The sequence below is a fragment of the Capricornis sumatraensis genome, chromosome 22 (genome assembly GCF_032405125.1).
Source record: "Capricornis sumatraensis isolate serow.1 chromosome 22, serow.2, whole genome shotgun sequence".
NCBI lineage: Eukaryota > Metazoa > Chordata > Mammalia > Artiodactyla > Bovidae > Capricornis > Capricornis sumatraensis.
In genome coordinates, this window is record NC_091090.1 from 29,347,178 (window position 1) to 29,374,305 (window position 27,128).

Consider the following 27,128-nt stretch of genomic DNA (forward strand, 5'->3'; position numbering starts at 1 on the left):
GCGGTATGTGAAGGCTGGCCAGGGAAGGCCTCACTGATGAGATGTCTCAGGGGCGGGACCTCAGGGCAGTGAGGGAGGGCGCCGTGGCATCCGTGCTGCCCAGAGAGCAGCCAAGAAAACCATAGAGAAGGTGGAGGCACCAGACCATCTTTGAGAGACCGTCCCCCTCAAATGGGTCTTGATATCTCTTTTTAGGTTTTGAAGTCCTTTTTATCATAGGGAGTTCCAGGATTGTGCCACCAATGAAAAATTATGATATGTTGTATGAATTTGAGGTATCACAATTGTTTTTACAGTCACATCTTTATAGATTGAACAATTGCAAGCTGATCCCTGAGCTGTTGATCTAAGCCAGTTATAGTCACTTCTCATTATTAATGGTAGTTATGTGCAGTACAGTCTTCATAGACACTGAATTAACAAACACTGAACCATTGCTCCTAAGAGAAGTGCAGAGTTGGGTTCCTACAAGCCTGTGGTCAATACACGGTCTTGTTCTGTGTGTTGTTTCTGTTTACAGATTACTGTTGATTCATTAACATTGAGGTCATGACCAACAGCACTGTAAGTCATGCCTGAATGAAGCTTAGCTGACAGTTGTAATTTTTCCTTAAGGTACATCACTGCTGCCTTTTGTTTTTTGTGGTAAAATGTAGGTAACATGAAATTCAGTGCTTTCACCATTTTTAGATGTACTGAGTACTTAGCAATCCTCTTGTACTGAGAACGTGAGACAGCACTGTAGCACTAAGGTGGGGGCCACTTCAAACTGCAGAATCGCCTACAGAAAGCACATAAGTGAGAAAAAGTGGCTGGCTCCAAACAGACTGAAAAGGACGCCCGAGAAAAAGGACTGAAACAGGCAGAACTTCCCAGTGTTTGACCTCAGCTGAGAGTGTGCATCAGACAACTCAGAATCCCCACTGCTCCATCCTCGGCTGAAAAGCTCCACAAGGGTTGATTAAGTTGATAAGGTTGAGCAGGTAGACAAATTTGCAAATACAGAAATGTGTGGAAGCTGAAGATCTAATGGCTGAGAGACAAGAGCTGAGTGTTTCAGGCATTGATGATTAGATTATGCTTTCAATAACTGACCTGTTAGAAGTTGGCTCCTATAATGGTTTAAAGTTTGTCCACATCTTACCTAATTTGATGGTTTTTGCTGTGGCTGGACCTAGGAGTGAATAAGAAAGGAAACTGTCTTTGCAGTGTGATTTGGACAAAGCACCATCTCTATTCACACACATCATCACCATCCATTCTCACGCCCTCCTCAGGGCTCTGCATAAATGGCCCCATAGACAGAGTGAGCTGCACATGAGATTCCAGGCCCTAGGAATAGCAAGGAAGCAGCAGCGTTCCCAGACCTAACGGGGTCATCCAGGGTCCACAGGTTGTCTGGTGACCAAGGGCACCTTCCTGGAGCATGGTGCCGAGTAAGAGACCAGACTCTGAACACCTGTGTTGGCGGGCTGCACCTAGGCTTCAAGCATCTGTGCAGAGATGTGGGGAGCCTTGCTCTGTTCAGGCCCACCAGTCTGTGTCTTAGTTTCCTGTCTGGGGGAATTCCCTCCCCCACTTCTTTCTTCTGCTCTCAAAGATACTCCCTTCTCTCTGCTCCTCCAGGGACACTTTAGAATAACCACTTCAAAGAGCTTAGGCTTTTTTCTAAGAGACAGGAAGAATAGTCAACTTCAGGAAGCTTCTACATTCCTGCCAAAACTTTAAATACTAAGATTACAAGCTAGTTAACAGAACTGATACTGGAGCCTGTATATTCTGGCCCTGAATTCTGTACATTTTGTATGGAATTGTCCAAAAGCAAACCGCACAATTCCCCAAAGAAACCCACATTAATTTCCAGTTCCAGAATGTAAACAGATCCCAGGAAATTGGTTTTTGTGTGTGTGTGTGTGCTCAACAAAAAAGTTAGTTTGTTGTGCTTTTAAGAAGAACTGAGTTGTATTAAATATATAGTGACTTAAAATAATACATATTTGCTCATAATCAGCAAAGAAATTCAAGATCACATCAAGTTCAGATGGCTTTCTTTAACTTTTTCTAGTGAGATTTGAGCCCTTGATTCATCTTTCCTGTTTGATTGAAATATTTTTTGGTCTGAAATAACCAGTGGGTTTGCTTTCTTTTCCTTTTCTTTGGTGGGAAGTTCTTAATCATATATTTGTTTTCATTGAGATGGAAAGCTGGGAATTTGATTTCAGCTTAACTTTCCCTTGTGCAGCTTACCGCCATGTGCTCTATGATGGGCTCAATCCCGTCCGACTCTCTGGGACCTATGGACTGTAGCCCACCAGGCTTCTCTTTCTGTGGAACTTTCCATGCAAGAATACTGGAGTGGGCTGCCATTTCCTACCCCAGGGGATCTTCCTGATGCAGGAATCGAACCTGTGTCTCTTGGGTCTTTATTGGCAGGCGGATTCTTTACCACTATGCCACCTGGGAACCCCAGCTTGGCTCCATACCTGACATGAATTACATACCGTTCAGACTATGATTAGGTTCCCAATGTGTAAGTATTATATAAGTGTGTATAAGCAACCCTAGTTATTCCTCTGTTCCTGGGCACCTAAATCTAATTGATCTGAATTCATATTTGGAGCCAGTTACCTTGCCACCACGTCTTCCATTTTTACTTAAGGTAATTATCAGTTATTGTCTGCATTACAGAATTGGGTCAGTCGGAGGCTTGGTACTGCTAAGACATGCTCAAGCTTTAAACTAATGGTTAATGTGGACAGTGGCTTAGAAATTCTTATTATATTAGTGTTTATTTTTACAGCATCACTTAGCACTTACTTTAAGAAGCTTCAAGAAGGATAATCATTAATTTTGAATTACGTAGGTATTTTTGGAAAGTCAAGGAATTGAGCTAAATCCCCCAGAGAAGATGCCGCTTGATCCTTACACTGAACTCCGGAAACAGCCTCTCCGTAAATATGTGACCCCAAAGGACTTTGATCAACTCAAGCAGTTTCTCACCTTTGACAAACAGGTAGGTGAGTGACCCAGTAGGTTTGTTCCCAAAAGTGGCACTGCTTATTAGCAAGCTGTCTTGGTAGGTGTGTATTTTGAAACATTACATCTGTATTTTAACTGGTCAGGTACAGTGCTGTCTTTCTGGGGTTACAGGTACAGGAATCCCTAAGTTTCATGTCAGAGATGCAAAGAAGATTGTGAAGTTAAGTCTTGTGAGTTCCACCAAACTTCTCTCTTAAAGTAATTCCTGAGCACCATCTGCTCCCTAACTTTACATTTCCAGCCACCCACTTCTTTTCCTAAATATGAATTAATCTCCAAGAATCCTTTGGGAAACCTTGAGTGAATTATATTGGGATGTTTCAAAGCTGTTGCATATATGTAGGTTTCTAATGTTAAAATAGTAATTTCAAAGCATTCCCATTGCAGATGCTTCCTTGTTAAATGTTATAATACGTTGATGTTTGAGTACTGAATGTTCTGGGTATTTTCCAACTCTTTTCCAGCCTGTCTTCCCCCTTGTGAGATGGTGTATAGAGCAGATCCGAGTCTTCTCTTCTCTGTACTAAAGGGAAAGAGAAAACAGCGAGATCACCCTCAGCGCTTCTCTGCTGCTGTTTCTCTCAGAAATGTAATTCTGTTTAGTACAGAAAATTTTACCTAGCACTACCAAATTCTTTTAAGAACATCCTTTAAACCAGTCATATGACTGTTACTCTTTTGTAAGGATTCTGTTTTTGAGGTTGAAAGAACTAAAATACTGATTAATAAATGAAAATTCTTTCCATACTAGTTATATACAAACCATTCACATGTATCTTTATTAATACATATAAACCACTGAATGAAGGGCCCACTGCTCTTTTAATTCAGCTTCTGTTTCGCTGACTAATATTTTGGATCAAAATGAATCCTTTCTCAGCACAAGCTTATAAGCCTATTACTTAATACTTTCCAGCTGTTGACATCTGGTTTATAATTTCAGATGTTTTTGTATCTTTGGTGAATACTTTTTTTTAAATAACCATCTGAGGTTACTTCATAGTCTTTCTAGCTAATCTTTTCATCATTGATACATAAATGCCAAAGTAGCTAAGTTAAACTCTCCCCTTGTGGAATTTTTTCTTTAAGTCACTGCTTTGGGTTCTTCAAAGGTTCTTCGATTCTATGCCATCTGGGATGACACAGACAGCATGTTCGGTGAATGTCGGACCTACATCATTCATTACTATCTTATGGATGACACGGTGGAAATTCGAGAGGTCCATGAACGGAATGACGGGCGAGATCCCTTCCCCCTCCTGATGAACCGCCAGCGCTTGCCCAAGGTTTTGGTGGAGAATGCAAGTATGCGTGATTCAGTTTATCCTCTGTTAATTGGGACCTTTCCTGGATCTCAGAGGAGTTACTCAATCATGTGATCATTCCCTTTACACTTGGGAGATGCCTGCTGTGTTCTATAGGCTTTCCCGTAACTTCCCTCCGTTACTGGCCCCTCAGTCCAAGCTAGTCTCTGAAATGGTCTGGCAGAGATAATTGATACCCAGATCAAGGGACCAGAACCAAAACAGCAGTGAGAGATTTATTTAAATGTGGAAGGGCAAGGCTTCTGAACCATTTCATGTCAAGTTTTTAGAGCTTTTCAGAAACAGTCTTGCTTTCATTCAGAGGTGCAGCTTACCATTTCCTTATGTGTGCTTTGGACTTTGCTTCTCACTTCAACCACTTCCTAATCAATCAGGAAGTTTCTGTGTGGAATAACTTGAGGCGGTAAAGACACATTTATGATTCGTAAAGGTGGATCCCCATCTTACCAGCCCCTGGTCTGTCTTTGCTGGTATAAAATAACCTTGTGAACTGGAGTAAGAATGCAGCTGAGACAAGTTGTCTGTCACTGCTTCTCTGGAATAAGTGGACTTGCTTTAGTTATTGACTTAAGAGTTTAAGAATTTTCTCTTGCAAGAGTGTCATCTTGGTCACATGTACTGACCAATGTTTGGATGGATGACAGAACTCTGTAAATACTTTCATTGTTTTTTCTTTTTTTAACTCTGTTTTTTTGGAACTCAAAGATAAGAAATTCCAGGTATTGAGCAAGAGGTTTGTATCAGGTTATAAACAAATCGGCCGTCTGAAGGCTAAATCCAGCCCACCCACATGTATTGCTGGGTCTGCGGAGTGTGTTTTAAAAATGCAGAGTTGTTTAGGGGCAAGGAGGTATAGACTTCCATCCCTTGGAGAGTGAATAGTCAAAATGTGGTGAAAATACACCTTGATAAATAGGTAGTTGTTAGAAACAATAAACAAAATATACAAGAAAGCGAATGGGTACATCTTAAATGCATACTGCTGTGTAGAAAAAAAAACACAAGATGCATAGTGCAATACCATTTACATAAAGTAAAACGCAAAACAGTGTAAATAGTACACACGAAACCAGAAAGCAGGACATTAGAATGGTTGCCTGGGAGGCAGAGGAGAATGAGATTGGGGAAAGGGGGATAAAAATTGTCATCATTTTTAAATAAAGAGTTAACTTTTAAAACCCTCTTATTTTAAGAAGTGAGAATAAGTGCTTTAACAGCTTCCATTCTCAAACAGCAATAACTGGATTGGTGCCCTTGTTCAGCTTAGTCCAGCTGCTGCCTGCTCTGTTCTACTTAGCTCCCATAGAACCCTCCTAGAGTTCCATGACATTGGACTGTGTACTAATTTTGGCCTTCCAGGTGCTTAAATGAGCTGAAATGCCTGCCATCTGGAGCTGACAAGTGTTAGAGTTATGATTGAGAGGAAGAGTGGGAATGTATTCAGGGTGGCATGAAGAAGGGTCAGTAAATCTCATGAAGTCACTCTTAGGTTCCTTGTTTATCTGCATTATCAATGTGACCTATGTTTAAACTTTTCAACATGTAATCGTCTGCTCCTATAACTTCCCAAATTTTAACAAAATTTCCATCAGAGGTAGATGGAGAGGTAGCCAGCTGACCTATCTATGATCCTTTGAAAAGATAGGAGACATATGTTTTTGTGAAAGTTACAATTAGTCTTGTGGTAGCAGGACAGAAAAAGCTAAGCTCCCATCAGCTAAATAATTTAACTGGAAAAAGAAATGGTGTTAAAGCATCTGATTGACGTCCAGATGCCTTTATCTAGTGGGTAGTTCTTATTGAATTCAGTTAAACAAGAGTTAAATATCCACTCTGAGAACCATGTCATGTGCTAAGTGCTGTGGAAGATAAGATAAAATTGCTGCTAGACCTAGAATGCCTGTCCTTCAGTCACTTTCAGTGGCTGGGAGACAAGTCATATACACATTCGGAGTGCTTAAACAGTAACACAGGTGCCCCAGGTGATCTGATTCCTGATTCGTGTGTCATGTAGACAGAGCTCAGGACAACGGGTGTGAGCTAGAAAGACCAAAGAAGCGTTTACAGGAGAGCCTTTACAGGGTTAGGTTAGTAAGACCTACCCCTTACTTGGAAAAATCTTATATACAGAAAAAAATTATTCCAGAAGTGAAAATCTGAGACGTAAGAAGCAGTAAAGAAAGAAAATGGTAAAAGTAGGTGAATCTAAATAAACATTGACTATACCCACTCCAGTGTTCTTGCCTGGAGAATCCCAGAGACAGTGGGCCCCCGTCTATGGGGTCGCACAGTCAGACACGACTGAAGCGACTTAGCAGCAGCAGCATACAAGCTGAAGGAATAATGTTGAATTTAAAGTGAAAGTGAAACTTGCTCAGTTGTGTCTGACTCTTTGCGACCCCATGGACTGTACAGTCCATACAGTTTTCCAGGCTGGAATATTGGAGGTACTGCTCCCTCCTCCAGGAGATCTTCCCAACCCAGGGATTAAACCCAGGTATCCTTCATTGCAGGTGGATTCTTTACCAGCTGAACCACCAGGATTGAATTTAAGGGGGTTAAGAATATCAAGGTAAAATTAAAGTGTATTACAATAATGATATTGGAGCAGTGATAGGATTAAGAAAACAACAAATTTTGAAAAGTGGGTATTTTAGTGGATTATTTATTTTTATCGAAATAAAATTAACTTACAATACTATGTTGGTTTCAGGTGATCTGATACTTGTATATATTACAGGATGATCACCAGGATCAGTCTAGTTACCATCTGTCACCATACAAACTTATTATTGACTGTATCCCTATGCTGTACGTTACATCCCTGTGACTCATTTTACAGCTGAAGTTTGTATCTTTTAATCCTCCTCCTCAGTTTTAGACTCATCTATCACCCCACTCCCCTCCGGCAACCACCAGTTAGTCCTCTGTATCTCTAAGTCTGTTCCTGTTTTGTTAAGTTTATTCTTTTATTTTACTTTTTGTTGTTGTCGTTCAGTCACTGAGTCTTGTCCAACTCTTTGTGACCCCATGGACTGCCGCACGCCAGGCTCCCCTGTCCTTCACTATCTCCTGGAGTTTGCTCAAACTCATGTCCATTGAGTCAGTGATACTGTCTAAACCTCTCATTCTCTGCCTCCCCTTCTCCTTTTACCTTCAGTCTTTCCCGGCATCACAGTCTTTTCCAACGAGTTGACTCTCTGCATCAGGTGACCAAAGTATTGGAGCTTCAGCTTCAGCATCAGTCCTTCCAGGGAGTATTCAGGGGTGATTTCCTTTAGCATTGACTGGTTTGATTCCTTGCAGTGCAAGGGACTCTCAAGAGTTTCCTCTGGCACCACAGTTTGAAAGCATCAATTCCTTGGTGTTGGGCCTTCTTTATGGTCCAACTCTCAATAGCTTTGGCTTTATGCACCTTTGCTGTCTAGGTTTGTCATAGCTTTCCCTACAAGGAGCAAACATCTTTTAATTTTATGGCTTCAGTCACTGTCCACAGTGATTTTGGAGCCCAAGAAAATAAAATCTGTTACCATGTCCCCATCTATTTGCTATCTGCTGGATCATGGAAAAAGCAAGAGAGTTCCAGAAAAACATCTATTTCTGCTTTATTGACTGTGCCAAAGCCTTTGACTGTGTGGATCACAATAAACTGTGGAAAATTCTTCAAGAGATGGGAATACCAGACTACCTGACCTGCCTCTTGAGAAATCTGTATGCAGGTCAGGAAGCAACAGTTAGAACTGGACATGGAACAACAGACTGGTTCCAAATTGGAAAAGGAGTACGTCAAGGCTGTATATTGTCACCCTGCTTATTTAACTTCTATGCAGAGTACATCATGAGAAATGCTGGACTGGAAGAAGCACAAGCTAGAATCAAGATTGCCAGGAGAAATATCAATAACCTCAGATATGCAGATGACACCACCCTTATGGCAGAAAGTGAAGAGGAACTCAAAAGCCTCTTGATGAAAGTGAAAGAGGAGAGTGAAAAAGTTGGCTTAAAGCTCAACATTCAGAAAATGAAGATCATGGCATCCAGTCCCATCACTTCATGGGAAATAGATGGGGAAACAGTGGAAACAAGTGTCAGATTTTTTTTGGGGGGGGGGCTCCAAAATCACTGCAGATGGTGATTGCAGCCATGAAATTAAAAGGCGTGCTTACTCCGTGGAAGAAAAGTTATGACCTAGATAGTATATTCAAAAGCAGAGACATTACTTTGCTGACTAAGGTCCATCTAGTCAAGGCTATGGTTTTTCCAGTGGTCACGTATGGATGTGAGAGTTCGACTGTGAAGAAGGCAGAGCACCGAGAATTGATGCTTTTGAACTGTGGTGTTGGAGAAGCCTCTTGAGAGTCCCTTGGACTTCAAGGAGATCCAACCAGTCCATTCTGAAGGAGATCAGCCCTGGGATTTCTTTGGAAGGAATGATGCTGAAGCTGAAACTCCAGTACTTTGGCCACCTCATGTGAAGAGCTGACTCATTGGAAAAGACTCTGATGCTGGGAGGGATTGGGGGCAGGAGGAGAAGGGTACGACAGAGGATGAGATGGCTGGATGGCATCACTGACTCGATGGACGTGAGTCTGAGTGAACCCTGGGAGTTGGTGATGGACAGGGAGGCCTGGCGTGCTGCAATTCATGGGGTCGCAAAGAGTCGGACATGACTGAGCAACTCAACTGAACTGAATGGGACCAGATGTCATGATCTTAGTTTTTTGAGTGTTGAATTTTAAGCCAGCGTTTTCATTCACCTCTTTCACCCTCTTGAAGAGGCTCTTTAGTTCCTCTTCACTTTTGACCATTAGAGTGATACTATCTGCATATCTGAGGTTGTTGATATTTCTTCTAGCAGTCTTGATTCCAGCTTGTGATTCATCCAGTCTGGCATTTCACATGATGTACTCTACATATAAGTTAAATAAGCAGGGTTCCAGTGTATAGCCTTGATGTATCCTTTCCCCAGTTTTGAACCAGTCAGTTTTTCCATGTCTACTTTTTAGATCCCACATGTACGTGAAATCGTACAGTATTTGTCCTTCTCCAACTTAATTCACTTAGTCTAATAACTCTTTAGGTCTCGCCATGTTGTGGAAAATGGCAAGATTTCATTCTTTTTTATGGCTGAGTATATTCATTGTATGAATGGATAATGAAAGAGAAAGACAAATATCATATGATATCATTTATATGTGAAATCTAAAATAAGACACAAGTGAACCTATTTATGAAATAGCAACAGACTCACAGCCATAGTGAAGGCTGATTCTGTGTTTGGAAATCTGTTGATTTCCCCGGATGAACAGATTACTGGAACCGTCCACACTGACTGTCCCTGCCTTCTGCCACAGGATCACGCTGGCCTCATAGCATTGATCACAATTGTAATGAAACCGCTTTTTGTGTGTTTAGAGTGTTGCCCCAAACAGTGTTGCCTCCATCAAGCCAGGAATTTTATCCATATTATTAACTGTGGTCACTAATAATTTGTTAGATGAGTGAATAAATGAGTGAGTGAAAGTGAAAGTCGCTCAGTCGTGTCCAGTTCTTTGGGACCCCATGAACTATGAAGTCCATGGAATTCTCCAGGCCAGAATACTGGAGTGGGTAGCCATTCTCTTCTCCAGGGGATCTTCCCAACCCAGGGATCAAACCCAGGTCTCCCGCTTTGCAGGTGGATTCTTTACCAGCTGAGCCACAATGGAAGCCCAAGAAAACTGGAGTGGGTAGCCTATCCCTTCTCCAGTGAATCTTTCCGACCCAGGAATCGAAGTGGGTTCTTCTGCATTGCAGGCGGATTCTTTACCAACTGAACTATCAGGGAAGCCCCCAGATGGGTAGGCAGTTGAACTAAATGACCCAGTACTCTGTCTTTATAGGAGGATGTTTATTCTTCTCTCTTGTGATGATTCCTTCCAAGCCTGAATTCTACTGAGACTAGTGACCCATGGACAGAGGAGCCTGCCTGTCCATGGGGTTGCAAAGAGTCAGACACGACTGAGCGACTAACACACACCCAACAGGGATATCGGAAGCCTAATATGGGAGAGAGACTTTACAGAAACCATCTGGGCCATTATTTATGGGTCCCATTCACAGATAGAAATACACAGCCCTGTGTTCTGCTGGGAGCGTGGAGGAGTCACTGACCCTCCATCAGAGCTGAAGCCCACACTGCTCTGTTCTCAGGATTGCCCGGCTATCTTTCTTCCCATCCTCATTCCTTTTTCTCTTTCCTCTTTCTGCTGTTTTTTGTTAGAGAACTTCCCTCGGTGCGTGCTGGAGATCTCTGATAAGGAGGTGTTGGAATGGTACACAGCCAAAGACTTCATTGTCGGGAAGCCACTCACTATACTCGGGAGAACTTTCTTCATTTATGACTGTGACCCATTTACTCGGCAGTATTACCAAGAAAAATTTGGTGTCTCCGATTTACCACGCATTGATATGAGCAAGAAGGAACCCCCTCCTATGAAACAGGTAATGGGACACTGGCTCTGAGGTTAGTGAGGGAGTTCGTCTTCTGATCGAGGACTTTAAGGACAAAAGGGGCTCTTATATGAACACCCAATTAAAAATGGGCAAAACATATGAAATAGAGCAGTTCACAAAAGCAGAAATACAAATGGCTAAAGAACATATGGAAAGACCCTCAACTCATCATTGAAGAAATAGAAATTAAAATACTGAGGTTTGGGATTTTTGATTTAAAAAGACTCAACAGCATCCAGTGTTTGCCCTGATGTGATGAAATAAGCTTTTTCCTGGACTGCTAATAGGTGACCCGGCGAGGAAAGCTCTGAAAGGCCGTTTGTTATCATTTTAACTTTTCCAAAATAAAATATTACCTATCTCTTGACCCAGAAAATCTGGTTTGGGGATTATAAAAAGAAAGGTGTAAGGACCTGTAGTGTAGCAATTGTTTATAATAAGGTGTTAGAACATTGGCCGAATAAATTATAGTATATCCATCCATACAATTAGAAGACTGTAAGTCTCGTTAAAAAAAAGGAGGAAGTCTGTGCATACTCGCATGAAAAAAATGTCCATAACATTTTTAAGGGAGTGTGAATACATGATGTGGCACTAATTTCTGTAGAATACTGTCTACAACATCTGCTTCTGTCACTGAGGAAAAGACCTGGAGGAGTGTTTCCCCAGACGATCTGCAGTTGGTAGTTCTCCAGTGGGCAGAAGGGAGGGAAAGAGGGAAGTGGGAGATGACCAGGGACCTGTTTTTTATACTGTGTGGTTTTAATTTCACTTTCTATACCAAGCTGTGTATTACCTTAATAATTTTTAAAAATTTTTGATTAAATTCCAGACCCCTAAGGCATTTCTTTCTTTTTTTTTAAAATTTGCCTATTTATCAAACCTTTCACTTAAAAAGTGATTGAGAGCAAAAAAAAAAAAACCTAATTAATTGAAGATGTTGGAAGGTGCTATTCTTTAATTGCAGTATTGCTGTCCTTAAAAATCAGGCAGAACCCCAGAATTCAGTTCTGTGCACCTCAAAGCCCACTGTGATCTGAGAGTAAGTTCATGGTGTCTTTAATGCACCAAAATAGTAATCTAGGAAACCTGGGCCTTCAGAATGGCTCAGCCACGTATGTTAGAGTTTGAAGTAACAACTGCATGTTTTCAGAGTTACACAGCCAATTCCAGAAGCATCTCAGGTATCAAGGCCCACAGTGTCATAGACCAAAGGCACTGGTGCTATTACACCTGTCTAGGGGAAGAACAATTCACACAACCTCTTTGTGTGTTGCTTGTGTGTAATAAAATAGTGTGTGAGCATCCATGGCCCGTCTTTATTTTGCCAGCATGTAAAATTATGTCAGCGGCCTCTTTTCAAAAGACAGTGATTGGAAAGATGGAATGATTGAGTTCCTCCAGCCTGGCCCCTACTTTACCCACATCTCTTGGCCCAAGCCGCTTGTGTATCTGCTGAGTTACAAGGGTTCTGTGTCCTGTTTTATCCCCTGGACTTCTGCTAATGCTCCTTCTCCTGCTTGAACCACTTTTGTATCATTTCTTTGCATGGCTCTCTCTTACCTCTCACAACTTAGTGTAGGCCTTCTTTCTTCCAAGAAGCAAGTACCTTTAAGCTCTCCTCAGTCATTACCCCTTGGCTGTCTAAACTCTACACAGTGAAGTGGGGACACAGGGATGGGAGGCTAGCAGTTTCTAGAGGCACCAAGCAAGAGTCAAGCCAATGGGCAGGGACAGAGCTGGATATGAATTGCATATATTTGATTTGAGAATCGTGACCCTCAGATCAGGAGTAAGTCCACATGGATCCAGAGGCCACATGAGCTAGATCTCAGACGCGTTCCATCTGGAGACATGCTGGTAGGGAGGAGGAAGAAGCCAGGGCCAGGAGCGCCCATCTGCCGTGGAGCCAGCCTCTGAACACAGCGTTTAAAGGATGAGGGGCTCTCAGACTTTGTGTGTGTATGTGTACATGTTAAAAAAAAAAAAAACCCTGGGCAGGAACTCTGGAGGGTGGGTCATTGGAACAGGGGTATCTAGGAGTGGTGATGTCCACAGAGGAATAGCTCTAGTTTGGAACAGGACCCATGCAGCAGCTTGGCGTATGATGGACTATGAGAAGCACAGTACCAGGGCCGCAGGCAGGAGGGCTGATATTTAGAGAAGGCCTGCATCCCAAGAGGGGAGATGAGATTCGATTTGAGAGAAATAGGTGGAAGCCTGTTAAAACACAAAAGGGATTTGGCAGGAAGGTGCTCAGAAGCTTACCTCCCTATTTCAAACCCCTTAACCTCCCCTGCACCCCCCCAACCAGGTTGCTCTCACTGTGTATTGATATTAGATTGTGCCACTACATTTCTGCTGCTTACAGGTAAGTTAGAGCTTAGCATGTGGGCAGTGCTATGGGCTTAGCATGAGGGACTTTCAACCAAAGTTGCTCTGTCCATGGCAACTTACGTATTCCCTGCCTACTGGTTTTGCGTTTGGGACAAATTAGTCTTTATCCATCTACAGGATCCACTAATCACACTTCCCTGGTGGCTCAGACAGTAAAACCATCTGCCGACAATGCGGGAGACTGGGGTTCAATCCCTGGGTTGGGAAGATCCCCTGGAGAAGGAAATGGCAACCCTCTCCAGTATTCTTGCCTGGAATATCCCATGGATGGAGGAGCCTGGCAGGCTACAGTCCATGGGGTCGCAAAGAGTCGGACACGACTGAGCAACTTCACTTAACTTAGTCACATTCCAGCCATGCAGATCATATTAATCACATACAGCCCAGAGGTGGGTGAAGGATCAGTGTTCTAAGCACTTCACCTTGAATGAACATAACAGAGTCCATGGTTTTTGAGGGAGTCTCCATTATAGATGGATCAGGGCTCATACAGACGAATTTGTTAAACTTGCTGAATACAATATGTTTGAAGATTTGGGGAAGGTATCTACAGGTGAAAGCATGGTACGAGCAAGTTTGCTGAGAAAGCAGTGCAAAAAGGAATCAGAGAAAAAGAATTCAGCTGCAGTCTGCCTGGCATTGATGAGAGGGAGGAAACCTCTGAGTTATTAATACTTAAGTTTTTGACAAATCCCAGCATCCTGTAGTGGTACCTTCAGCCCTTTATGGAGCCTAAGTTCATGACAAACAGAAGTTCACCCTGTACTTCCACACTCTCCAAATAATCTTTGCATCTGGAATTCAGCTCCATGCGTTTACTTCTTCACCAGGAAAGGGGAGTCCTGTGTGGACAGTGAGGGTTCTGAGTTCTCAGTAAAGTATGACTGTCATTACTATGAGGCAAAAATCAAGAAATAAAAATATCAGAAGTATGGAGGTGAATAGGAAAAAAAAAAGAGCATTGAACCAAGCCCTGATGCCTCCACCCCAGCCCAGCTCCAACACACAGATGTGCACACTGTGGGTGAACTGAGAAAATGGTTTCCAGATCTACCAGGTAGAAACCTACACCCCAGAACAAAGAAGTCGCAGGCCCCTGGGCCTTACCATGCTGCAAATCCATGAGTACCAGGGCTGGGGAGCAGGGCAAGGCTCTGCTGTGGCGGTAAGGGGTCAGTGGACATCAGCGATGTCTCAGTCCAGTCTGGAGGGTTACTTTGTAGCATCATGAGTCACTTGTGTGAGCAGTGACCAAGGGCATAAAACCTATAAAGACGAATGGAATATGTGATATGTTGTGTTTTCCGATTGCATTTGAATATGTAGAAATTACTTTTAAATATTTTCCAGACTGTATGGTGGATTCATGTTGATGTATGGCAAAACCAATACAATATTGTAAAATAATTAGCCTCCAATTAAAATAAATAAATTTAAATTAAAAATAATAAAAAAAACTTAGTTACCTTTAATGAAATTTTAAAAACAAGCAGCATCTGCTTTATTTCTTGCTTCCTTTTTTTCTTCAGGAGTTGCCTCCCTATAATGGTTTTGGCCTAATTGAAGACTCTGCTCAAAACTGCTTTGCTCTCATTCCAAAAGCTCCCCAAAAAGATGTTATTAAAATGCTGATGAACGAGAACAAGGTGCTTCGTTATTTGGCCACGCTGGTGAGAACAGTCTTTCTATCCTGAGATTCTGTTGTGCCTCAGTACTGTGCACAGTTGTCCATTTTGTCTGTAAGGTAGAGAGTAACAGCTGTCGGAGTTACGTTGAACTCCAGCCTTCAGGCAGGGTGGGTGGCATTAAGCATGGTGCTCCTGAACCAAGACCTAGCTCAAGTCTGCGTTCAGAATCTCTCTGAAATCATTCATCTCTCCTCTCTAGCCCTCACATTTTGACCGACTGTTTCGCCTTTTTTATTAAGCAATTATGAAAGCCTTGACCTGTATTCAAAGTATCTGTCTCTCTGTGTGCCTTTCCAGTGAACTGTCATTTCCTTGACAGGGACCATGTCTTTTATATTCATTAAATGTAACAAATGGAATTGTACTAATTTAATAGGTAACTTTGTGAGGTCATATGTTTAGTGGCTAAGAGGTTTGGAAAGAGACAAATTTAGATCCTGAATGTTCCACTCAGTGGCTGAATTGCCTGAAGCAAATTACTGATAAGAATTCAAAGGGTAATGTCTTTAAAAATAGAAAAAAAAAAACCCCAGAAATAGAAATATAAGTGTTTTATTTAGAAATGTAGACATAAATAGCAGAAATTGACATGTTACTCTGGCAATAGAAATGTGTTTGCAAACTGAGAACATAGTTAAACTGATACATTTTTTGAAATGTTGAACAAAGCTTTGAAACGAGAGTTCTAGCAAATTCTAGGCCAATTAGAACACTCCACACCGTAAGAATTCTGGTAGGGCAGAAACCAACACAACATTGTAAAGCAATTTTCCTCTGATTAAAAAATAAAATAAAAGAATTCTGATTAATGAAGGTTTTGCATTGTTGGCTAAGTTCTTTGAGTTACTATTAAAGTTCAAGAGGTTTGTTGAATTATAACATAGTAATTGTGAATTCCTTGAGGGCAGGGGTAGTGTCTCTTTAGACTTTGTAGGCACTTGATAATTATTGGTTGAGTTGGTAAATGAATTTATTTACACATACACTGTCCATGAGTCAGGCAAAATAATGTTATACTCATTTTATGTTTTGAAATATAAGAATCAGAGAGGTTAATTGGTGTGTCCCAGGTCTTAGTGCTTAAACAGAGGCAGAACTGGTACTCAACCTAATGAAAACTCTTAAGTTGAAAAGATACATGTACCCCAGTGTTCATAGCAGTACTGTTTAAAATAGCCAAGACATGGGAGCAACCTAAATGTCCATCAACAGAGGAATGGATATAAAGAAGCTGTGTGGAAGGGTGTGTGTGTGTGTGTGTGTGTGTGTGTGTGTATAAGGGAATATTACTCAGCCATAAGAAAACTGGAATAATTTGCAGCAACATGGATTGACCTAGAGATTATCATATAGTAGAATTTCAATGAACAAGCCTGGAAGAAAAGAATGAGGTAGAAAATTAGCATTATGCACACACCACAGTAAACTTGTTGCTGACCAGATCCATCAACAGATGCTAAAATTAGTGGGAAACCCTTTGGGGAAAAACATGATTTCCATAGTTTGCAAGCATCTCCCTCAAAATATTTATTAACTGCAAAGGGAAAGATGGTGACTTCCTAGGAGAGAAACCTACCAGGCATCTTCTTAACCAAGTGATCAAGATCAGCATCACCAATAAAAAGACATTTTGACATCATGGACTCCTTTGATACGCACAGAAAAGGATCTTCATAAATTTTCCTCTCCTTTAAAATTTTCTTTTTAAAATTATGTATAGAAATGGATTTGTGTAAAGGCATAGACTTTGCATAGTTACTTTAGTGTCCTTGAAGCTGAACATAATGTCAGCTGAGAGGTTTCAGACTAGCCACCTTTGGGTAGAATATAGCCCATATGTTATCTCTGGCCTGCCTGGTGCTTTTAAAGAGTTGAAGTCAACATGTTAAAGTCAGGAATTTAATATAGTAATCCATATTTCTATCTTCTCATGAAAAATTGGAAGATCTAGCAACATTGGGCCTGCGTTCATTCCCACAGGCAACAGTCAACTGGTGTGAGTTGGGGGAGCTTCCCTTAGGTGAAATGTACCCTGTCCAGGCCTCCAGAGTCCCCCTATACTGTTCATTCATGTTATATTCCATATGTTAGGCTTATATTGTAGCCTAGTCCCTGTAGGTATTTTAGTTGGCGGCATCTGCATAGATCGTGTATCTTCATAATGTCCTCTTTTCTTCACCTTTCCAGGAATCCCCCATCCCAGAAGACAAAGACCGCCAGTTTGTCTTGTCTTATTTTCTGGCCACTGACATGATCAGTATCTTTGAGCCTCCTGTTCGCAATTCTGGTATCATTGGGGGCAAGTATCTCGGCAAAACTAAAGTTATCAAACCAGATTCCTCGGTGGAAAACCCTGTATACTATGGCCCCAGTGACTTCTTCATTGGTGCTGTGATTGAGGGTAGGTCTCAGCAGAGTTCAGGCTTTCCTACTGGCTTTATTGGGGATTTCACTGAGTGAACACTTGTATAAGGCATTAGTCTGCAGTCCAGAAGTACATGTGGTTCAGTGTCTTAATGTCCTCCTTTATCAATTAAACTGTAAATTGGTTGCATTTGTTGGCTGTAGATGGAGACTCAAAGCTCCCTAAGCACTGAGCAAGCTAGTGCATGTTAGTTTAGAGAGCTATTTAAGGTTCATTAGTCTAGGTCATAAATACATGTCTGCGAATTTTTACTCTTGGTTGCCTGATAAAAACATAACCAGGCTAATGTATTTCTACCTTCTCCTCAGTGTTTGGCCACCGGTTCGTCATCCTTGATACAGACGACTACGTTTTGAAATACATGGAGAGCAACGCTGCCCAGTATTCACCAGAAGCACTCCTGTCGATTCAGAACCGCATTCAAAAGCAAGAGGCTCCCGCACCAGAATTGGATGGGTATGTCTGACCATCTGAGATCCATTTTGGCTTTGGCACAATGAGATATTCAGGAAACAGTTCTTAACAAAATGAATGGGTAATCACATTTTAGCTTTTCAGGTTTCCCTCACCAATGGAAATTCTTATACACGGGTGGTGGCTGTTTAGTTACTAAGTCGTGTCCTACTCTGTTGTGTCCCCATGAACTATAGCCTGCCAGGCTCCTCTGTCTATGGGATTTCCCAGGAAAGAATACTGGAGTGGGTTGCCATTTCCTTCTCCAGGGGATCTTCCTGACCCAGAGATAGAACCCATGTTTCCTGCTTGGCAGGTGGTTTACACAGGTTACCTGGGTCTAATATAATAACTTGGGTTTCCTTGGTGCCTCAGTGGTAAAGCATCTGCCTGCCAATGCAGGAGACACCAGTTCAGTTCCTGGGTTGGGAAGATCCCCTGGAGAAGGAAAAGGCAACCCACTCCAGTATTAATGCCTGGAAAATCTCATGGACAGAGGAGCCTGGTGGGCTGCAGTCTATTTTGGGTCTCAAAGAGCCAGACATGACTTAGTGACTAAAAACAATGATTAAGACAGTGGCTGTAGCAGAGATGAGAGGAGGAGGAGGTAAGGATGGTGAATGTTTCTGACCTGAGCATCTGGAAAGGAGTTGCCGCCACCAGCTGGGATGGAGACGTATATTGTAGGTAGAGGAGGGTTTTTTGGAGGCGGTGGCGTGGTGGGGATGCTTCAGTGTTGGACATACTGGAGTTTAAGATACCTTTAGATATTCAAGTAGAGTGATCAAACAGGCGGTTGGACATATAAACCTGGAGTTCAGGTGAGAGGCCTAGGCTGTGGGAGTTGTGGGCATATAAATGATATTTTAAGCCACGAGACTGGGTGAAATCTCTAAGGTAGCCATTATAGACAGAGAAGAAAGAATAGCTCCAAGGATTGCACTCTGGAGTCCTCCAGCAGTAAGAGTTGGAAGAGAAACCAGAGAACAGCTAGTGAGGCAGGAAGAAAGCTAGGCAGGTGTGGTGTCCTGGAATCCAGGTGGAGGATCCAGGCGTCCCCTTTTGCCCAGAAGTTTATAGTGGGATTATAAATGTGACCACACGGACAATCTTTGCGCCAATGGGAAAATTCACTCTTGTTCTGCAGCTTCAAAAACTTTTTGTCAAAACATGAGAAACTTAATGTATAGGGAGATTAAAAAATAGTGAAATTGATTTTTATTTAGTCCCCTGTAATTTTAAGACATTGCCAACGCTGAGGATTAAAAATGTTTCATTTCTTTGTAAAAAACAATTAAGAGTAGTTGGAATAGTGCTTGCCTTCTTGCCACACAATCTGTGATTCAGAACGAGTATCTTTTCTGTGCCTCCGCAAATCATCAGATTCCTTTCCAAGTCTGAATCAACTTCCGATGTTTTTTTTATTTTCGCTTTTATGTTGTGAATACATCCTAGAGTTCCTTTAATGACAGTGAAATATCTCAGAGTCCTTTTATGTGAAGTTTTTGAGCTTCCCAGGTGGCTCAGATGGTAAAGAACCCGCCTGCATGTGGGAGACCTGGGTTCGATCCCTGGGTTGGGAAGATCTCCTGGAGGAGGAAATGGCATCCCACTCCAGTGTTCTTCCCTGGAGAATTCCATGGACAGAGAAGCCTGGCAGGCTGCAGTCCATGGGGTCACAGAGAGTCGGACACGACTGAGTGACTTTCACTGCACGTCTTGCTGGCATCTGGGATATCATGATTCTTTTTGTCCCGATCATTTCCTCCTTTTTGCATCAGTGAGCTGGCCTTTGCTGGGGTCCTCTGGCTGCACATCGAGTTTCTCAAACAGCAGCAGTGTCCACATTCCCACAGTGAGCTAGTTCTTCTCTAACTCCCCTGTGTTTGACCTGAATTCTCCTTTCTAGCTCTGTCACTTTTGATTTTATGCTGCACTCTCATCTTTGCTGCCCAGAGTTCTCTCTTTCATTGTCCATTTTTGCAAACTGTCACTTGAGTTTATCCTTTAGAGAAAAGGAGGCAGTGCAGCTACAGACTTTACTATCTGTGTGTGGCTTCAAAAACACATGCCTGGTTACTAGTTACTGACAGATTTTGAAGAGAAGATATGCTTGTCGTTGATTGTGACACACATCTGCTATTTATACAGTAACTTGTGGGCTAGAAATCTGACAGTGAGTTTTCACTTTAGGCAGTAATTCACAGTTAATGAACTGTGGTAACTGAAAGTCGAACCATGTTGTTGAAGGACTGGGTTATTTAACCAGTAAGCTGTGGTAACTGAAATTCATGCATATCTGAGCCGTGTGAAGTCATAATTGTCTGCACATCAATGAAGACAGTGATTCGCTGTCTCAGGTGAGGATTTAGCAACAAGTAGGGGGTACTGGAAGAAGCACAAGCTGGAATCAAGATTGCCAGGAGAAATATCAATCACCCCAGATATGCAGATGACACCACCCTTATGGCAGAAAGTGAAGAGGAACTGAAAAGCCTCTTGATGAAAGTGAAAGAGGAGAGTGGAAAAGTTGGCTTAAAGCTCAACATTCAGAAAACGAAGATCATGGCATCTAGTCCCATCACTTCATGGGAAATAGATGGGGAAACAGTGGAAACAATGTCAGACTTTATTTTGGGCTCCAAAATCACTGCAGATGGTGATTGCAGCCATGAAATTAAAAGACGCTTACTCCTTGGAAGGAAAGTTATGACCAACCTAGATAGCATGTTCTAAAGCAGAGACATTACTTTGCCAACAAAGGTCCATCTAGTCAAGGCTACGGTTTCTCCAGTAGTCATGTATGGATGTGAGAGTTGACTGTGAAGAAAGCTGAGTGCTGAAGAATTGATACTTTTGAACTGTGGTGTTGGAGAAGACTCTTGAGAGTCCCTTGGACTGCAAGGAGATCCAACCAGTCCATTCTAAAGGAGATGAGTCCTGGGTGTTTTTTGGAAGGAATGATGCCAAAGCTGAAACTCCAGTACTTTGGCCACCTCATGCGAAGAGTTGACTCTTTGGAAAAGACTCTGATGCTGGGAGGGTTTGGGGGCAGGAGGAGAAGGGGACGACAGAGGATGAGATGGCTGGATGGCATCACCGACTCAATGGACATGAGTTTGGGTAAACTCCGGGAGGTGGTGATGGACAGGGAGACCTGGCGTGCTGCGATTCATGGGGTCGCAAACAGTCGGACACGACTGAGTGACTGAACTGAACTGAGGGGGTCTGGCGACCTCAGTGAGGACTTCCACTGGAATGGGGGGGGTGGGCTTAAGAGATGGGAGGAGAGGAACTTGAGGAAGTTGGTGCAAAGGGGAATAAGGAGATGGGGAGTAGCAGGCAGAGGAAGTGGAGTCGAGAGAAGGCTTTTCTTGTTTATAAGAATAAAGAGCAGCAAGTTTGTATGTAAATGGGAGTAATTCTGTAGGGAAGGAAACATTGATAAATCTGTGAGAGAGGGGAGATTTCTGGTGTCTGTGAGAGACAGTGGGGTGTTCAGGACACAGGGTGAGGAACTGGCTTTAGATGGAAGCGTCGGTCATCCATCTCGGGCAGTGGTTCACCAATGTTCACATTTAGGAATGTTCACACAATGTTCACATTCAGGAATGTTCACATTCAGAGGTCAGAGAGCAGCTCTGACCTCACAGACTTCCACGAGGGTCTCGAGAAGCTCCCAGGGTCCCTGGATTACTCTCTGAAACCATAATGTGTGTGCCAGGCAGGAAGGCAGGGTGTGTGGGTGCAGGTGCTGGTGGGTTGGTTGAGGGGTCCACACTTGGGTGAGGGGTCCTTCTCATCGTTTCGCTGTTTTCACTATAGCAGTGCAGCAGGAAGAATGCAGGTGTGGAGATGTTGGAGATTCCGGGAGGAGAAGTTGGGAAATGTTCTATTGACTCTACAAATAAATAAAATGAATATAAAAATAAAGTGAAAATAAATACATACCATCATTTTACCTGCTACTAAGAAAGAAAGACTGTCAGTTATAATTGAGACTCACCATCAATTTTAAAATGCATCCTGATTCTAGAGATGTGAAAAATATGAAGGAAAATAAGTCTCTTTGGCTGGTGAAACATGGCAGCCGTCTAGGGGAGTGGGAGGCAGATGGCACGAGGGCCATAGTTTGGTGGCTGGGCACCAGGAAGGGCCAGGTTGGGATTCATGGTACACATTTAACTCGAGTACTTCTCAAAAGGTTTTTTCTATAATTTCCCCATTTCTCTGCAAATACCAGGAACACTGGAAAGCTTCTTGCTTTGGCATACTACAGGTGGGCTGTTTTCTCCCCCTTTATTTAGTAATGAGGAAAAGATAGTATCAGGTCACTTAGAGTAAGATACGAATAGAAATAAATTCAAGTTCTGGGTGAATAGATCCATGGCTATCCTCGTTCTGACCCTCACTTCCGTTCTCTTCTCTTGTGATGAGTCAGGGGTAAATGAGAGAAAATGCTCAAAGGTGCTATGAACCCCCGGGGTCTCGCCCTTCGTGTCTTATAGCCATACTTCTTTTGGCTCCTGACTCCACCCATCTGGTAAAGAATCCCCACTCTAAGGAAACGCAAACCCTGTATTTGATCATTGCTGAGAATACTGAAAAAGGTTTCTATTTGTCATGCCCAAGAACTTTTTATGTCCAGTGTTGGCTACTGCTGCTGCTGCTAAGTCACGTCAGTCGTGTCCGACTCTGTGTGACCTTATAGATGGCAGCCCACCAGGCTCCTGTCGCTGGGATTCTCCAGGAAAAATCCGAGAATGGGTTGCCATTTCCTTCTCCAGTGCATGAAAGTGAAAAGTGAAAGTGAAGTCGCTCAGTCATGTCTGACTCTTCGAGACCCCATGGACTGTAGCCTACCAGGCTCCTCCGTCCATGGGATTTCCCAGGCAAGAGGCATTGGCTACTGGATGATGAAATTTTGAGTTAGCCATCTTCTTTCTCTGAGCCATAAAATTAAAACAGTGCCCACGTGATTGGAGTATTGACTTCATCTGAAATTCTATTCAGGCTTAGGTCCCTACACTGGCAGGTGGATTCTTTACCACTGAGCCACCAGGGAAGCCGTCCATATTCACTCTGCAGCTGGTCTCAAGTAGATCCAGTGTGAGTGGCTTCCATTTTCCTACTCTTTGCCTTGGAATGTTTCTTTTCTGAGCTCTTTACCTTCTTATCATAGCTAAGTAGCTCCCATTTCTCCAAAGTAAATTCTTTTGTGTCTGTCACTGCCTCCTTTCTGACTGCGTTAGTATCCAAGTACTCTCCAGAAGTTGTTTCTTGAGGTCACTGATTGTTTTCAGATGTAACAGTCTCTTGTCATTTATTTATTAGTTCAGTGATATTGGAGCTTGCACCACGTGCCGGACCTTAATAAACACTCAAGGCAGCCAGATGAGAGAATAGGAGCTCATTGTCTAGGGCAGAGGTTGGCAGACACTTTTGGAAAGAGGAGTAAATAATTTAGGTTTGTAAGCCATACCAGCATCTCTGTTGTAAACTACTCAGCTCTGCCTTTGTGGGGTGAAAGCAGCCGTATACAGTGTGTAAATGAATAGGTGTGACTGGATTTCACTTAAACTCTATTTAGAAACACAGGCTGCCCACTGGCTTTGGCCTTTGGGCCAGCCCCCCTGGTCTAGTGCTCAGCCTTTTGATCTACAGATAATGTAAATTGATTTTTACCACAGTGCCTTCTGACTCATCTGCCCACTGCCATTCTCTTCCTTAACCCATCACATCAAGTTACCAGGCTGCAAGTTATCATACCAGTCATGCTGGAACTTGACTCCAAATTCATCACACTAGTTTTCCTCTGCCCATTGTATTGAAGTGTTATTGACAAAACTGTGTAAAGTGTACAATGTAATCATTTGAAGTACATGTACATTGTGATGTGATTACCACAACCTAGTTAGTTAACACATTCATCATCTCACATTGTTTGTTGTTCAGTCACTCAGTCGTGTCCAACTCTTTGTGACCCGATGGACTGCACACACCAGGCTTCCCTGCCCTTCACCGTCTGCCAGAGCTTCCATTCAGTCACTCAGTTGTGTCCGACTCTTTGCAACCCCATGAACTGCAGCACACCAGGCTTCCCTGTCCTTCACTATCTCCCTGAGTTTGCTCAAACTCACGTCCATTGAGTCAGTGATGCCATCCAACCATCTCATCCTCTGTCACCCCCTTCTCTTGCTCTGAGTCTTTCCCAGCATCAGGGTCTTTTCCAGTGAGTCAGTTTTTTGCATCAAGTGGCCAGAGTATTAGAGCTTCAGCTTCAGCATCAGTCCTTCCAATGAATATTCAGGACTGAATTTCTTTACAGTTGACTGGTTTGATCTCCTTGCAGTCCAAGGGACTCTCAAGAGTCTTCTCCAACACTACAGTTCAAAAGCATCGATTCCTCAGCACTCAGCTTTCTTTACTGTCCAACTCTCACATCCATACATGACCACTGGAAAAAGCATAGCTTTGACTAGTTGGACCTTTGTTGGCAAAGTGATGTCTCTGCTTTTTAATATGCTGTCTAGGTTAGTCGCATCAGGTGGCCAAAGGATTGGAGCTTCAGCTTCAGCATCAGCCCTTCCAGTGAATATTCAGGGTTGATTTCCTTTAGGATTGACTGGTTTCATCTCCTTGCAGTCCAGGGAGTGCAGTCATCTCACATAGTTACCATTTATTCTTGTGTGTGACTGGTGGGGATGCTTAAAATCTACTCTCTAAGCAAATTTCAAGTATACAGTACTACTAACTATGGTCACAGCTCATTTATGTTGTCACAAACGGCAAGACTTCTGTTTTAAATCCATTCATCTGTCGGGACACTTTGGTTGTTTCCGTATCTTAGCTGTTGTGAATAACGCTGCAAAAAACAGGGGAGCACATGTGTCTCTTTAGTAGAGATACTAATGCTGTATCCTTCATAGAGATAAACCCTGAAGTGGGATTGCTGGATCGTATGGTCATTCTGTTTTTAACTGTTTAAGGAGCCTTCACACTGTTTTGCATAGTGTAAAATATTTTCCAGCTTTTAGTTTCCATAGTGGCTGTGCCAGTTCCCACCACTGTTGGTGGGAGTGTAAAGGGGTTCCCTTTCACATCCTCACCAACTTGTTCTCTCTTGTCTTTTTGACAATAGCTATCCTAACAGCTGTGAGGTATCTCCTTGTGGTTTGATTTCCATTTCCCTGATGATTAGTGACGTTGAACATCTTTCCATGTACCTATTGCCATTTGTGTGTCCTACAAAAATAGCTATTCAGTTCTGCTCATTTTTAAATTATTTTTTTCTTTGCAGTTGACACATGTGAATTCCTTATATATTTTAGATCTTAACCCCTCATCACATCTATGGTTTGTGCTGTGGTTTGAATGTTTGTGTCCCTCCAAAATTCATGCTGATACCTGATGTGATGCTATTAAGAGGTAGGGCCTTTGGGAGGTTATTAGTGGCTATATAAAAAAGGCCTTAAAAACTCACTAGCCCCCTTCCACAAGGAAGGAAGGACACAGTGAGAGAGCTGTGACCCAGAAGAGAGTCAGCACTAGCCACCATATGTGATCTGTGGCACCAGGATCTTGGACTTCTAACCTCCAGAACTATGATAAATACATTTCTGTTGTTTGTAAGTGATCCAGTATCTAGTATTTTGTTACAGTAGCCTGAATAGATAGAGTTTGCAAGTGTTTTCTCCCATCCTGTTGATTCTTTTGTATGTCAGTCATTTCCTTTTCTGTGCAGAACCTTTTGACTTTTATGTAGTCCCACTTGTTTGTTTTTGTTGCCAGTGCTTTTGGTGTCATATCCGAAAAATCATTGCCAAGAACAAAGTCAAGGACCTTCTTCCTGTGTTTTCTTCTAGGAGCTTTACAGTTTTTAAGTCTTATGTTTAGGTCTCCAGTACTTTTTGAATTGTATAAAATAAGGATCCAGCTTCATTCTAATTATATAGAATAGTGGATATCCATTTTTCCCAGCAACATTTATTGAAGACTGTCCTTTCTCCATTATGTATTCTTGGGACCCTTATTTCTGGGCTCTCTGTTCTATTCCATTGGTATATGTGTCTGTTTTTAATGCCAGTTCCATGCTGATTTGATTACTATAGCTTTACAATACAGTTGGAAATCAGGAAGTGCCATGCCTCCTGCTTTGTTGTTCTTTCTAAGTTTTGACTGTTTGGGGTTTTTTGTAGCTACATACAAGTTTTAGCATTTTGTTTTCTATTTCTGTGAAAAATGCCACTGGAATTTTAGTGGGGATTACATTGAATCTGTAGATGGCTTTGGGTAGTATAAGCATGTTCAATTCAGTTGCTCAGTCGTGTCCGACTCTTTGAGACCCCATGAATCACAGTACACCAGGCCTCCCTGTCCATCACCAACTCCTGGAGTTCACTCAAACTCACGTCCATTGAGTCGGTGATGCCATCCAGCCATCTCATCCTCTGTCGTACCCTTCTCCTCCTGCCCCCAATCCTCCCAGCATCAGGGTCTTTTCCAAAGAGTCAGCTCTTCGCATGAGGTGGCCAAAGTATTGGAGTTTCAGCTTTAGCATCATTCCTTCCAAAGAAATCCCAGGGCTGATCCCCTCTAGAATGGACTGGTTGGATCTCCTTGCAGTCCAAGGGACTCTCAAGAATCTTCTCCAACACCACAGTTAAAAGCATCAATTCTTCAGCACTCAGCCTTCTTCACAGTCCAACTCTTGCATCCATACATGACTACTGGAGAAACCATAGCCTTGACTAGACGGACCTTTGTTGGGAAAATAATGTCTCTGCTTTTGAATATGCTGTCTAGGTTGGTCATAACTTTCCTTCCAAGGAGTAAGCGTCTTTTAATTTCATGGCTGCAATCACCATCTGCAGTGATTTTTGGAGCCCCCCAAAATAAAGTCTGACACTGTTTCCACTGTTTCCCCATCTATTTCCCATGAAGTGATGGGACTATAAGCATGTTAACAGTGTTAATTACTGTAATTCAGGAGCATGAAATACTTTCCATTTGTTTGTTGTCTTCAGTTTCTTTCATCAATGTCTTACAGTTTTCAGTGTATAGATCTTTCACCTTGGTTACATTTATTCTAAAATATTTTTAAATGCTATTATAAATGAGACTGTTTTAATTTTTCTTTCAGTAGTTAATCGTTACTGCATTTCATGTTGTTTAGTTCCTAAGTGATGTCCAACTCTTTGTGACCCATGAACTGCAGCACACCAGACTTCCTGTCCTTCACTATCTACCTGAGTTTGTTCAAACTTATGTCTGTTAAGTCAGTGATGCCATCCAACCACCCTATCC

General features: G+C 42.4%; 1 protein-coding gene across 1 annotated transcript in view; it reads left to right on the forward strand.

The window, feature by feature from the left end:
* The window catches only part of EFHC1 (EF-hand domain containing 1), a 43,348-nt gene that overhangs the window by 9,498 nt on the left and 6,722 nt on the right, over window positions 1-27,128 (forward strand). The window contains exons 4-9 of the mRNA XM_068960972.1: window positions 2,864-3,013; window positions 4,152-4,344; window positions 10,627-10,847; window positions 14,786-14,926; window positions 17,132-17,345; window positions 17,678-17,825. Of these exons, the coding sequence (XP_068817073.1) occupies window positions 2,864-3,013; window positions 4,152-4,344; window positions 10,627-10,847; window positions 14,786-14,926; window positions 17,132-17,345; window positions 17,678-17,825 (1,067 nt within the window). The remainder of the gene's footprint in view (window positions 1-2,863; window positions 3,014-4,151; window positions 4,345-10,626; window positions 10,848-14,785; window positions 14,927-17,131; window positions 17,346-17,677; window positions 17,826-27,128) is intronic.